This window comes from Lepisma saccharinum, chromosome 8 (genome assembly GCF_977018435.1).
Source record: "Lepisma saccharinum chromosome 8, izLepSacc3.1, whole genome shotgun sequence".
In the NCBI taxonomy this organism is placed as follows: domain Eukaryota; kingdom Metazoa; phylum Arthropoda; class Insecta; order Zygentoma; family Lepismatidae; genus Lepisma; species Lepisma saccharinum.
The window spans coordinates 54,708,099-54,721,198 of NC_139236.1; the positions used below are offsets into that span (position 1 = coordinate 54,708,099).

At 36.7% G+C, this 13,100-nt stretch overlaps 1 protein-coding gene across 1 annotated transcript in view; it reads left to right on the forward strand.

Annotated features, from left to right (window-relative positions):
* Window positions 1-7,744, forward strand: part of LOC145991785 (pickpocket protein 28-like) — a 65,384-nt gene extending 57,640 nt beyond the window's left edge. Inside the window, exons 12-14 of the mRNA XM_083127836.1 lie at window positions 4,998-5,135; window positions 6,000-6,173; window positions 7,621-7,744. Coding sequence (XP_082983962.1) covers window positions 4,998-5,135; window positions 6,000-6,173; window positions 7,621-7,744 — 436 coding nt within the window. The remainder of the gene's footprint in view (window positions 1-4,997; window positions 5,136-5,999; window positions 6,174-7,620) is intronic.
* Window positions 7,745-13,100: the final 5,356 nt, after the last annotated feature.

The following is a 13,100-nucleotide window of genomic DNA, read 5'->3' on the forward strand; positions in this document are numbered from 1 at the left end:
TTTTCTTCTTATTGAATATTTGGATAATAATGCCTCAGCTACTAGATGGGTCACAGGTGGCAGATAGTGAAACCTCCCTTAGATATGAGGGGGAGCTGCAAATAAGGAACCCAAATAAGCAGTCCGGATCGAGGCAGCAAGGCTATCAGTGTGTGGAGAGTATCCAGTGCATTGGACATACTTAGCAAATACCACAGATACCCATAAACAGCCTTGTGTCATGGCGAATAAACAGGGTCATAAAATGTTTGCTCCCACTGCCAGTGTTTCTTTCAGGCATGTCTCCGAGGGAATCTGCCCCCCCCCCCTCGACAAAATTGTATGATAAAACCAGAAAGTATAAAACTTTCCTGCTACTTTTGTTTCCCTCGCATCAGACTGCATTACTTTGGGTGGCGAATATTTTTGGCTTTATATTTCCCTCTGTAAATAACAACGCCCACACTTGTCCAATCCTACTACGGGTGTGCGGGACAGAATATTTTGGGTTGGGATGGGAAATTTTTTAAAGCGCGACATTCGGGACAGGAAAAATTTGCCACTTCCCGACAAAGTCGGGAAATTTTCGGGCCGGGAAATGTTTGATTTCCGGAAGCTTTGGAAATTTCGAATTCTACACGTAATTTTCACCTTAAGGCTCGGCTGGACCTTTGGCATTCGAATAGGCGAATTTTTTCAAACTTTTCTCTCCATTCGAAAAACCTCTTGGATATTTCAAAATATGAAAAATTACATACGCTTAAAATTGCTTCTAGAGCATTGACATGAATTTTCATGTATTTTTCTTTCACTGTTGTCTACAGATTATCAATAGTTCCGTAATTACATAAATCTATTAAACTATTGATAATATCTAGACAACAGTGAAAGAAAACTACACGAAAATTCATGTCAATGCTCTAGAAGCAATTCTAAGTGTACGCAATTTTTCATGTTTTGAAATATCCAAGAGGTTTTTCGAATGGAGAGGAAAATTTGAAAAAAAATTGCCTATTTGAATGCCAAAGGTCCAGCCGAGCCTTAAGTGATTGTTTTTGTGTTTCTGGTACAAAAACTAACGATTTCCGATAAGTTCCAGACATTTACAATGCATAAAACGTCGAGAATTAATGACTTTTTAAAATGATCATTTGGTATTTCCCTGCTCGGGATTTTGAAAAGTCGGGATCAGGATGGGAATTTTTTTTCCCAATCTTGGTCCTGACTTTTCGGGATCCTGCACACCCCTAAATCTTACAGAAGAAGGAGAATAAAACTGGCAACCGCACTAGCCTTATCTCCTCTCCCCCATCTCGAATGAGCAGCAGTGCTTTCCACACCAAAAGCGACGACTCGTTGTCATCAGAGTCGACGTGGTATTTCTTTGTAATTGATACACAACAGTATATTTGTAAATGATAAGAAAATCGATTGTTGAGTCAAAGGTAGACTGACTGAAAAGTGTTGAGTTGAAAAAAATCTTTATGCGATAGTTAGAATCTAGCCACCACATTGCATTCGTCAAGTTCATTGACGAACCACGAACGACCACTGGTAATTATCAATGTTAAACACACATATGTTGTATTTTGCAGATGAGATTCGCAACGCCCTCCTGGTTCTCTGGATTGCCCCCCCCCCCCCCCGGAGCAAATTTTCTGAAAGAAACACTGTCCACTGCCTTGTGGGCTTGGAGGGATCCAGAAAGGCTAAGGGAGTTGGAACCCTGACAGAAAAACAAGGGTGTACCTGAGAACCCACAGGTGACAGCCCCACCACCCAGGTGTAGGCTGTGACAGACCCGATTAGCTGACAGCTGAAAGCATAAAAATTCGAGAAAAGAGAGAAGCAAGCCGGACTAGAAATAGGAGACAATGCAGGCTACTGATAGGGACGCTGAATATTGGAACACTGACAGGAAAGACTGAAGATATTGTGGTTCTAATGGAGAAATAAGGAATCAACATCTTTGGAATGAGGGAAACAACATGGAAAGGAAGAGGAGAATGAAATTGAGGAAAGACTATAAACTGTACTGGGCAGGTACCAAAGAGGGCAGGAGAAGTGGGGTTGGATTTGTGTTCAGAAGTGGAATAAGCAAGGAAGTAGAGAGAGTAAATGATGTAAAAATGAATGTAAGAGGAAAAGTAATAGAAATAATTCAAGTGTATCCCCCACAAACAGGATGTACAAGGGAAGGGAAAGAAGAATTTGAAGAACATGTAGAAAAGGAATGGCAAATTGTGATAGGTGATTGTAATGCACAAGTGAGAGGCTACTGGACTTTTGTAAGAGAAACAAACTGTTAGTAGGTAATAGCTGGTTTAAGAAGAAATATGACAGCCATAAGATTGGAATAATGAACAAAGGTCTGTAATAGATTATATTTTGGTGAACAAGGAAGTAAAGAAGATAATGAACAACATTAAAGTAATAGCCAGTGCAAACTTCGACAGTGACCACAGGTTACTAGTAGATGTGAGGGGATTGAAGATAAAAAAAATAAAAGGGAGGAACAAGAGACAAAGATAAGAGCGTGGAAATTGAAGGATAAGATGATAAAAGAGAAATATCAACAAATATTGAATACTAAAGTTCCAAGAGATGAAGCCAAAGGAGAAGAAACAGAATGGATAAGATTTAAAACAGAATTTGTAGAGACAACCGAAAAGGTATGTGTAAGGACAAGCAAGAAAAGAAAGAAACACCATGGTGGAATGAAAGAACTAGAGAGGCAGTGAAAAACAAAAATGATGCATTTAGAAAGTGGTTTAAATGTAAATCACAAAATGCACGAAAAGAGTACGTGGAAAAGAAGAAAGAGGGAAGAACATTAGTAAAGGAGGAAAGAAGAAAGTGGATGCAAGAATGAGCCAAAGTGATAGAAGAAGATGTAGATGGGAACAAGAAAGTATTGTATGGTTTAGTGAGAGAAAGGAGAAGAGAAAAGGAAGACAGCCACAAACTAAGGGATGAAAAGGGGAAACATTGTAGAAGAGGATGAAGAAATAAGGAGAATGTGAATTTCAGGACATTGCTGAATGTGAAAAAAGAAAATGAACATGAAATGAAGGAAATGAAATCAGGAAGGAAAAATGAATATCACATGGAAAGAAGTGGAGGAAGCTCTGAAGTGATTGAAGAGAGGTCGGGCCACCTGGAATAGATGGAGTGCCAGTGGAAATGATACTAGGACCAGGAGTGATTGGTGTGCAGTGGCTGTACAGTGTGTTGAAAACAGTGTGGCAAGAGAGAGAAGTGCCAAGAGATTGGACGAAGGGACTAATAGTTCCCATATTCAAGAAGGGGGACAGAAAGGAATGTAAAAACTATAGAGGAACAACACTAATGTGCCACTCAGCAAAGATGTATGAGAAAATATTAGAGGAAAGAATAAGGGAAGTAACAGAGCTGAACATGAGAGAGGAACAGTATGGATTTAGAAGAGGCAAATCAACAGTAGATCTGATATTCACCATAAGGCAATTACAGGAAAGGCATTACAAGTATGGAAATGATTTGATTATGACATTCCTAGATATAGAAAAGGCATATGATCACATGGACAGAACAAAGATTTGGAAGGCTCTAAGAGAGAAAGAAGCAGAGGAAGAGATAGTGTGTAGAGTGCAGAGCACATACAAGGCCAATCAGAGCTGTGTGAAGAACGAAGTGGTTCAGTATAAGTAATGGTCTAAAACAGGGAAGTGCTCTTTCCCCACTGCTCTTCATAATTACAATGGATATAATTAACAAAGTGGTGGTGAAGAAGATAGGAGAGGAAGAGATGAAGGCCTTGTTTTTCGCTGATGACCTAGTAATATGGGGAAACAGTGTCGAAGTACAGAAACAGCTTGATAGTTGGAATGATAAGGAAATCAGAAGAGAAGGAATTAAATTCAGTGCAGAAAACAGTGAGGTGCTAACAACAAGCAATAGAAACAGAAATGTACTAAGAATAAAGATGAGCATGGAAGAGTTGAGGGTAGTGGAGAGTTTCAAATATCTAGGAAGCATAATTGAAGGGCTCTGGTGTAAAACATGGTAAGTGACATTTTGGTCATTTCCGAGTTCATTAAGAAAAAAGGTTATTAGAAGCTATATTGTAGATAAATTATTTTCGTGTTGTGTTCACCAATTTCACAAGGCTTCACAGAGTCCAATGCAAATTGTATGACATGGCAATTTCACTCAAAAATTGAAGGATAAATAACAAAATGTCACCATGTTTTACACCTGAGCCCTTCAATTGAGAGAAGTGGAAGAATCGTTGAGGAGGTAAACAGAAGAGGGCAATTGGGTGGTGGACTCTGTCAAAGCATCTGAAGATTAATATGGAACAGGGATGTACCTATGAAATGCAAGTAGGTAATATATAATACATACTATGTGCCAATAATTATGTATGGAGCAGAGACTTGGACAATGACAGAGAGAGACAAAAGAAAGATGCAGCCAGTGGAGATGAAATTTTTAAGGAGTATATTGGGGAAGACTAGAAGGGATAGAATAAGGAATGAGGAGATCCGACAGACAGTGGGGGTGGTGAAGCTCCAGGACAGAATAGATCAGGCACAGATGAGATGGTTTGGACACATGAAGAGGATGGGTGCAGAAAGACTACCAGTAACAGCTTAAAATGCACAAGGAGTTGGAATATGGCCAAGGGGGAGACCAAGATGTCGATGGAAAGATCAGATAGTGGAGAGTGTTAGGAGAAGAGGACAAGATTGGAACACCATGGAGAGGAGTGTTGGAAGACCAGAAGGAAATGGAGGCTTGACTTCTATGCCGACCCAGTCAGAGGCAGGAAACTGTGAAGGATGATGATGATGAATAATGCAAAACAGTAATAAAAATGAAAGGAAAAAAAAATGAGCAAAAGGAAATGCTCAGATCGCATTATAAAATACATCAAATTTTGCCCACCCAAATTCATGCACATGAGACCAATTGGACCTAGGACTAGATCTGCTTCTGCTTACATTATTGTCATTCCTAGTACTATTTTCTTACAGGCAAATCCCTAAAGTAAATGATGGCAATAGTATATATTTAGCCTATAAAGCCCTATGTGAAGCAGTAAAGGAATACTTAGAATTATCTACAATCTGTGGAATTCGACACATCAAAGATGCTCCCCACTTTTTATTACGGTAAGTGAAACTTTAAAAGTTTTTATTATTCAAAAACTACATCACAATAGGTTTATAATAGTTTCTATTAACATAAAAATAATCTTTTTTTATTATTATTATTATCATATCATTGGGTTTTGTGGCAGTTACTGTTTTATTATGCTTGTAATAACCGTAAACTACAGGAAAATAATAAAAATAATCTACATTATTTTCATACCATAACGTGCTTAGCCTCGTATGTGGCCCAACATGCTAAGTGTTTGACTTTCAGTCTTGCCACCTAAAGTTCCAGGTTTGAGTGCTTACCTAAGCATGGGTGTTTCTTTGTAAGTGTGTGTGCCTTCATGTTTTCATCTAATCATCACAATTAGCTAAAGTGGTAGAACAAGGCAACATAAAATGTGAAAAATTCAAGATTCAAATTCAGAGAATGTGGGAACTTTGTATCAAGCCTGCCATGCCACTAATGCTTGTAAAATTGGTATCAGACCTCTACAACTTTTCTAGCAGTTTACTTCATTTTCAAAAATTTTTCTCAACATTCACTCTTGATGTCAGTCCATTGTTCTCGCTTGGAAAAGAAACATGGCTACTTTTCTAAGGAAGCATACCTCCTGGTGGAGACCAGTTTGGCAAGAATTTACTATTTTCTTAACTTCAGTCTTTCCTCTGAACTATATTTTTTATTTGATATCTCCATAATATATTAAGTGCACTTAAAGTACAATTATATTTCACAACTTTTCGTTAGAATTTTAAAAAATAACTTGATCCAGCTAATGTAGGAGACAGAACACTACATTTGCATCAAATATATCAAGTGTCATCGATGGAGATCCATATTTTTCGCAACTGTTAATTGAATTTTGTAATTTTCAGATTACTCTGGTTCTACATATCATTGGGTTTTGTGGCAGTTACAGTTTTGGTGGCAAGAGAGCTTACCAATAGCATTGTTGGTAATTCCATTGTATATGTTGTAGACACTGACACTGTGCACAATATATCAGCTGTCTCTTTGGCATTCTGTGTAAGAGATGATTGGGATGGAAAGTAAGTATATATTTACAGTTAGTTGTAAATTTATGATTTCATTTGGGGTGCAACTTCATATCTGAATTGCAGTTGTAGTTTATAACATGTTTATGAATCTTAGGGGTATGTTTAGTCCTCCACTGTGGCCATGCGGTGTAAGGCATCGTGCTTTGGGCTCCAGCTATGGGATGTGTGTAGGTTTGAGTCTCCTTTTCTCCTGAGATTTCGGCCTGTGTATGGGACCTGTGGCCATCCACCATTGTGAGGAAATGGGGGAACTACGAATGAGTAGTGTAACCCGGTCATGGAAACCTATGACGACGACTGGGGGTTCATCCTGCTGACCACACATCACCCCGTAACTGTCTCCCACCTCTGGTAGGAGTGAGGCCAGCAGTCGGTAGGTAGGCCATGGCACTCACAGGCTGTTGAGCCATGGGTTATTTATTCTAAGGGTACAATATATTCCTCCTTAGTTTTTCTAAGGTGTAGCATGAGCTTCTAAAATAATTAGTAACCTCCACATAAAGTTACAACTCCTGCCCTGTGTAGGAAATTACTGTGCATGTCACAGATTACAAAAAATATTGAAATAAATTCTACAGGCGAACCTGCGACTATAGAACCTAAAATGCAGGTGTATATGTAAAATTGAGGAAATACTTCTAAGCTATAGAATTGCTGTGATGAGAAAGGTCCAGGTATAATGCAGTAAAACTAAAATCCAAGTTTCACCTATTTGATTCTAATAATTAATTAAATTGTTGCCTTTAACTGTTGACACTTTAAACTAAAACCCCAAATTAGAAGTTTCTACTTCAATGTTATCATTGCTTTTACTCTATATATATAAATAAGGAAAGCAGACACAGTTTAGTAAATACTTGATGCACTCTATACTTCACAGGATTTGTTCTGAACTGTTCATCTATTGCTCTGTGAATGGAATAGAGTTCAACTGCTGCTCCTATTTTGAAGTGGTGCATGCACCAACATATAGCGGGTACTGCTTATTGTTCAATTCATTTCAATTCAGGTGAATATATCTTTAACATTTCTTGCTAGTTGTATCGCCATAAAGTATTATATTTGATTCAATTGTGATGCTTTGATCAAATTACAAGGGTGAATCAGAAAAAAAAAAGTGGGCTCCGTTGCTGACAGACAGGTGTAATTTGAAGCATTATTTCTTATCATTATCTGCAGAAGACGATTGTATATGAACTGATCAATCAAGGTGATTGAGATACAATATTACATATCCTTTTGATATCTTAGATCCTTACTAATGCATTTCTTCTTCTTTTTTTATTGTTTTTTCCATGGTTCCTGTTAATACAGTGTGTCTGTAAAGTCATGGTGGGGTTTCAGAGTCCTATCATAATTAAACGAAACAAAAACAAAGGATGATTATTACACTGTATTGAAGAGTAACTCAAAGAGTTTCCTTACATGTTTAATGCAGTTCGATGTGGCTTCCGTTTGTTGGCCTACACACATCTAATCGATATTCCAATTCTTGCTACACACGACTAAGAACGTCAGGCGTAACAGACAGGACAGCATCTCAGGTTCTCTCTATCAAATGATGAATGTCGTTGACACGATCACGAAACACAAATTGTTTGACGTAGCCCCAGAAATAAAAACCTAAAGGCACCAGGTCCGGCGTTGTGGTGGCCACGCCTTCCTATCCACTGCTGTGGAAATGTCTTTTCCAGAAACTGACGAACAATGTTGCCGTAGTGCGGAGGAACATCATCTTGTTGAAAGATTACATCTTCACCTTCATCTTGAATTTGTGGCACTGCATATGATTCCAACATGTCAAGGTAGTTGTCTGATGTCACTGTAGGCTCCGCAAAGAAAAATGGGTCTATAACTTTATCATGTGTGAGGGCACACCTCCATGTAGGCATGATGTTGTTCATTAGTCCATAATCTGATGTGATGTCGAACATGACCACACACATGTAATGTTGCCTCATCACTAAACACAATCTTCTGTAAGAACAGATCATCTGTCCATTTCACCAAGCATCTGCACAGCAAAATCAAATCATTTGGGTTTATCGATTAGGTGGATTGCATGTAACAACTGCAGTTTGTAGGCCGTAAAATGGAGATGTTTCTTCAAAACTTTGTGAACTGTTGTCTTCTTCAGACCTAGATTTTGAGTACAGACATGCACCAATTTCTTGGGGCTCCTTAGATAGCTGTTCCGTACAGCTTCAACAGACTCGTCACTAACCGATGGTCTCCCTTAATGTTTTGCATCCAATAAACTACCCGTTTCCTTAAACTAGTGATCTCACCGGCGAATGTTATTTTCATGTGGTGCCTCTTCATTGTACACATGACAAACATATGTCACGGATTCAAATTTCGCAAGCTAAAGGATGCATTGAACTTTCCTCTGCACCGTCCACATCTTGACTGACGGAATGGCATGATTTGCTTCACCGTCACGTGATTACCTGTGTGCGCATCGTAAGTCTTCGCTTCCCTACGCTTCCAAAAGTCTTTCGAGTTACTCTTCAATGCAGTGTAATAATCATCCTTTGTTTCTGTTTCGTTTAGATATTATAGGACTCTGAAACCCCACCATGACTTTACGGACATACTGTATAATGGAATTCTGCATTGATACATGTATTTGGTCTTGGACAGGGCCATTTCTATCACACCGTCTAAGCCACAGGGGCTAGTAAGGATTTTTTTGGACTGGAGCTCAACTGATATTGATGCCAATCTATTGGTAGCAGTATCAGAAAATATTGGTTGGCTTTATTTACTGATACTTTTCCAGTTTTAATTGTTCGCGGGGTCTGCAAAAATGCTATTCGACATTTTTGTGGAGCCTTAATTGTCCTTGAAGTTATGCAAAATTCGAAATTTTCATTGATTTTGCTCCAATATTATGTGAAACAACTGTATTTTGTAATTACATAACAGGTATTTCAATATTGTGATGTATTTTTGAATAATTTAAAGCAAAACTGGTAAATTGATACGTATGATTGGAGTAGAATACTCACCCAATAATATTAAACAATATTTTGAACAACTTATAAAAGTTACAATTTTGAAGCATCAGTATCGGCATTGGTGGGAATCAGTATTGGCTCAGCCCTATTACATAACATAAACACTAGAATGTTGAAAACTTGTTAGAGGAAAAATAGCACTAATGTAACAACCTGCCTGGGCATGGTGGTTCTTTGAGTGTCCCTTCATCAATATCATCATAACATCACTCATTCTCATCGTTGTGATTAGACAGAGGTGGCAGAAAAGCAACATAAAAAATTCGCATAGCAGAAAATTTACAATTTACATGGTATTTTTCACAGAACACATGCTAAATCTGTTTACATTTTCACAAAAAACTAAAAACCACATAAAATACTAAATTTGGATTGTGTGATTGTGAAAATTAAGGCTCCTACATATAAAGCACACAACAGAATGATTGACCAGGTATGGAGTCAGTCAGCTATTTTTCCTTTCCTAACATGAAAACAAGATCAGTTCAAAATGTATACAAAATACATATCCATAATTAAGCAAAATTTTGAAAGGGTCCCAATGCCAGTCAGTTCATATATGGCTAAGCCAATGGTGAGCCTGTCCAAACGGACTACAAGATAAATTTTCTAGTAACTGAAATAAGTAATTGTAAATTTTGGTCATAGAGAAAGCAAGTTGTTGAAATGAACTTGAAATGTTTCTAAATAAATATTACTTTGTTTTTCAAACAATTAAAATGCTGTAATAGATATTCATTATTTTGTAACTGTTAAATCAAGATGTTAATATAATTTTAAATCACTTTCAGGGTAGCTCCAAAGAAGTGGATAACCATTGACAAGGACACAAAATTATTCTTTACACTTTCAAAACATGACACGTTAATCAATGTATGTATAACACCTACTTACTTTTTAATGTATGAGGGGTGCTGAAGGATATATTAATGTGGAAGTCACCATTACCATATACTACAATAGTGTTACACAAGAATGGATGCAGGGAGGGTGGTGATGATGGGGGTTTGTATAATTCAAGCTGATTGATGCTATGGCTTGAACCTTTGCTTTACTCTCATGGACGAATATTTTTACAGAATTTAATACTGATGGGCCTGCTGTATTCAGTACAGTAATAAGTTGTTCTCGATGTTTTAATTCATTTCTAAAAAATATCGTAGATTGGATTGTTTTTCCTTCCCAAGTCAATGTAGCCTATTCGTTGATTCCATATTTGGCAAAATACTAAGGGAAAAGGGGGGGGGATCTCTGAATCCGCATAGGCCATGAAGCAGGTGCCTACATGAATCAGTAAGATTATTGAAATATGCAGTAATTAGTGAGAGTACTGGTGTTTGCAGAAATTAATGAGAGTATTGGTATATGAAGGAATCAGAACTGGTGTCAATTCAAAGCATTATACTGTCTCAAGTCTTACATGTGAATTGTCCAATTTGGTCTCTTGACTACTGTAGGACAAGATTAAATGTATTACTATTATATCTAGTACTGATAGCAGTATTCATTCACCCAGGAAGTTATGAATAATAAATAAAGAAAATATGATAAAAGAAATTTTACACCTTACAATTTAGCACACAGAAGATGTGCATGTACTATGTAGAAATTTAAGTGAAAATGTGGGCTCGACCAGGATTTAGACCCAGGTCTCCGGCATACTGCCATTGCTCTACCAACTGAACTGATACTGTCCTTGGCTTCACCTGACAGATCAAAAAACTGATAATGTCCTTGGCTTCACCTGACACAGATAAAATACCGACAGAGAAAAATCTGGTGAATCTAGGACTGGCTCAGTTGATAGAGAAATGGTATGCTATGCCAGACACCCAGGTTTGAGTTCTGGTCAAGCCTGCATTTTTCACTGAAATTTCTATGTAGGAATTTTATAATCTGACAGTAACATTTCTGTTGCCATTTATAGAATACTCTTTCAATGCAATGTTGATTTTTGTTATAATGAAATTTTAATTTTTTGTCATGTGTAACATTTTTTCCAGTTATACTTTCTGTCTCCTTATGAAGTGCCAGTTGACTATGAGTATAAAGTTATTGATTCTAAACACCACCATATAATGGATATTTTGGTAACAACAGAAATTGCTGATAATGACGTTCACAATATACCTAGAACCTTTAGAAGATGCAGTTTTCCAGAAGAAAGTAATACAATGTGGGCTTTCCAATATTACAGCCTTTCAGCCTGCTTAGCTCAGTGCAAAGTTGAAGCTAGACTAAAACTCTGTAACTGCACTGATGTTTTTGTTGGATATAACACAGGTAAAGTTGCATCTGCAAATGTGAACACTTATTAACAAATTGCACATGAAGTCATTCAGCAGTGATCCGTAACTCCTAACAGTCACATATACAAATGCTCTACAAATTTGGGGGGGGGGGGGGAATCAGTGACTCCAGGTGATTTCTACATTCTTACTGAAGAAAAGATGAACAATTTTAAATCACTAAATGTTTATTATAAATGCATGTGATTTTCATTACTTTTATTGACAATGTTGCCATTCTCTAGAATAGTTTTATCAATTTTACAGAATTAAAATATGACAATTCATCACTGACTTGTATTTCTTATTGAAAGAATGGCAAGAAATTTCCTTCTTACTTATTATTTTATTTAGTTAATACAGGGTGTTTACCAAAATAAAAAATCCAAAATTCTTGACATTTTCGCCCTTTTTCTTAACATTCATATACGTAGGTATAGTTGGAAAGTAAGAAAATATTTATTTTTATTCAATGAAAAACCCCTACCACAAGGCCAGTTAAGATCAAAACTGAAACTGTACTTTAAGAAGAGATTTAAACTTGCTTTAATTTATTAATGCATGTAAAAATTAATGCTTCAGACTTCATCCTGAGTGAGGGACGGTCACATTACTTTATTTAATATTTTTACAAAATTTAATGCATACAAGAATGTAATTCTTAGAAACAAAGTGAACAAATCTAAACCACAACTCAATACAATTTTCGATTTCCAAATATTCAATTTTATCAAATCCCAGTACAGGTATACAATGTAAATTCAATACACTGTATAAAAAAATAGCAAAAATTCTTGACCACAAGCATATTTTCTTGACTGGTAGGCATCCTGGGCATGTAACTTTTGTATGACAAGGAACAATTTTGGACAGTGCATCCATACGAATTCTAAAATATAATTTTCTCATCAGAGAAAACAAATCTAGTCTGGATCAGCTTTTGTGCACAAGTTCCATTGAAACTAAACAATATAACAATAAAAAAGACAAAATGCACTCTATGATGCAATCAAATATTATGAACAGGGCAGGTAAAAGATTCTTGAATAAAATGTTTGGGGTCTGGTTCATTCATCTCATTTGTTCAATTACAAATAATCAACATAATTTCATAAGATAATATATTGTGTACTTTTATTTTGTTTCAGAGAAGCAAACAACTTGTGAATTGAAGGGAAATAATTGTATAAGGAAAATGGAAGGTAATGTTGAAATTTTCTGCCTTTCAATAGGAAAATCCTGAACTCTTAAAAATTTCCTTGGTGTACTTATGCTTGAAAGTGCTTACTTATCTGCTTTGTACATATTAAAATGCACTAAGTACTTATGCTTGAAAGTGCTTACTTATCTGCTTTGTACATATTAAAATGCACTAATACAATGGGCTACAAAAGAACATTTTTACTTGCATTAATATATTCACTACGGTGGGTGAGCAGCATCCATCCAGGCGATTTTGATTGGTTATGATATATTTTTTTAAATTTGAATTTAAAATTTTGGGTGCGTCAGCACGTAGGCTATTTTGTACCCGTCACTTTATACGAGGTCCAGACCCTTACCAGAACTAAAATAACATAACTGTAATGTCATAACTAAAATATTCTAAC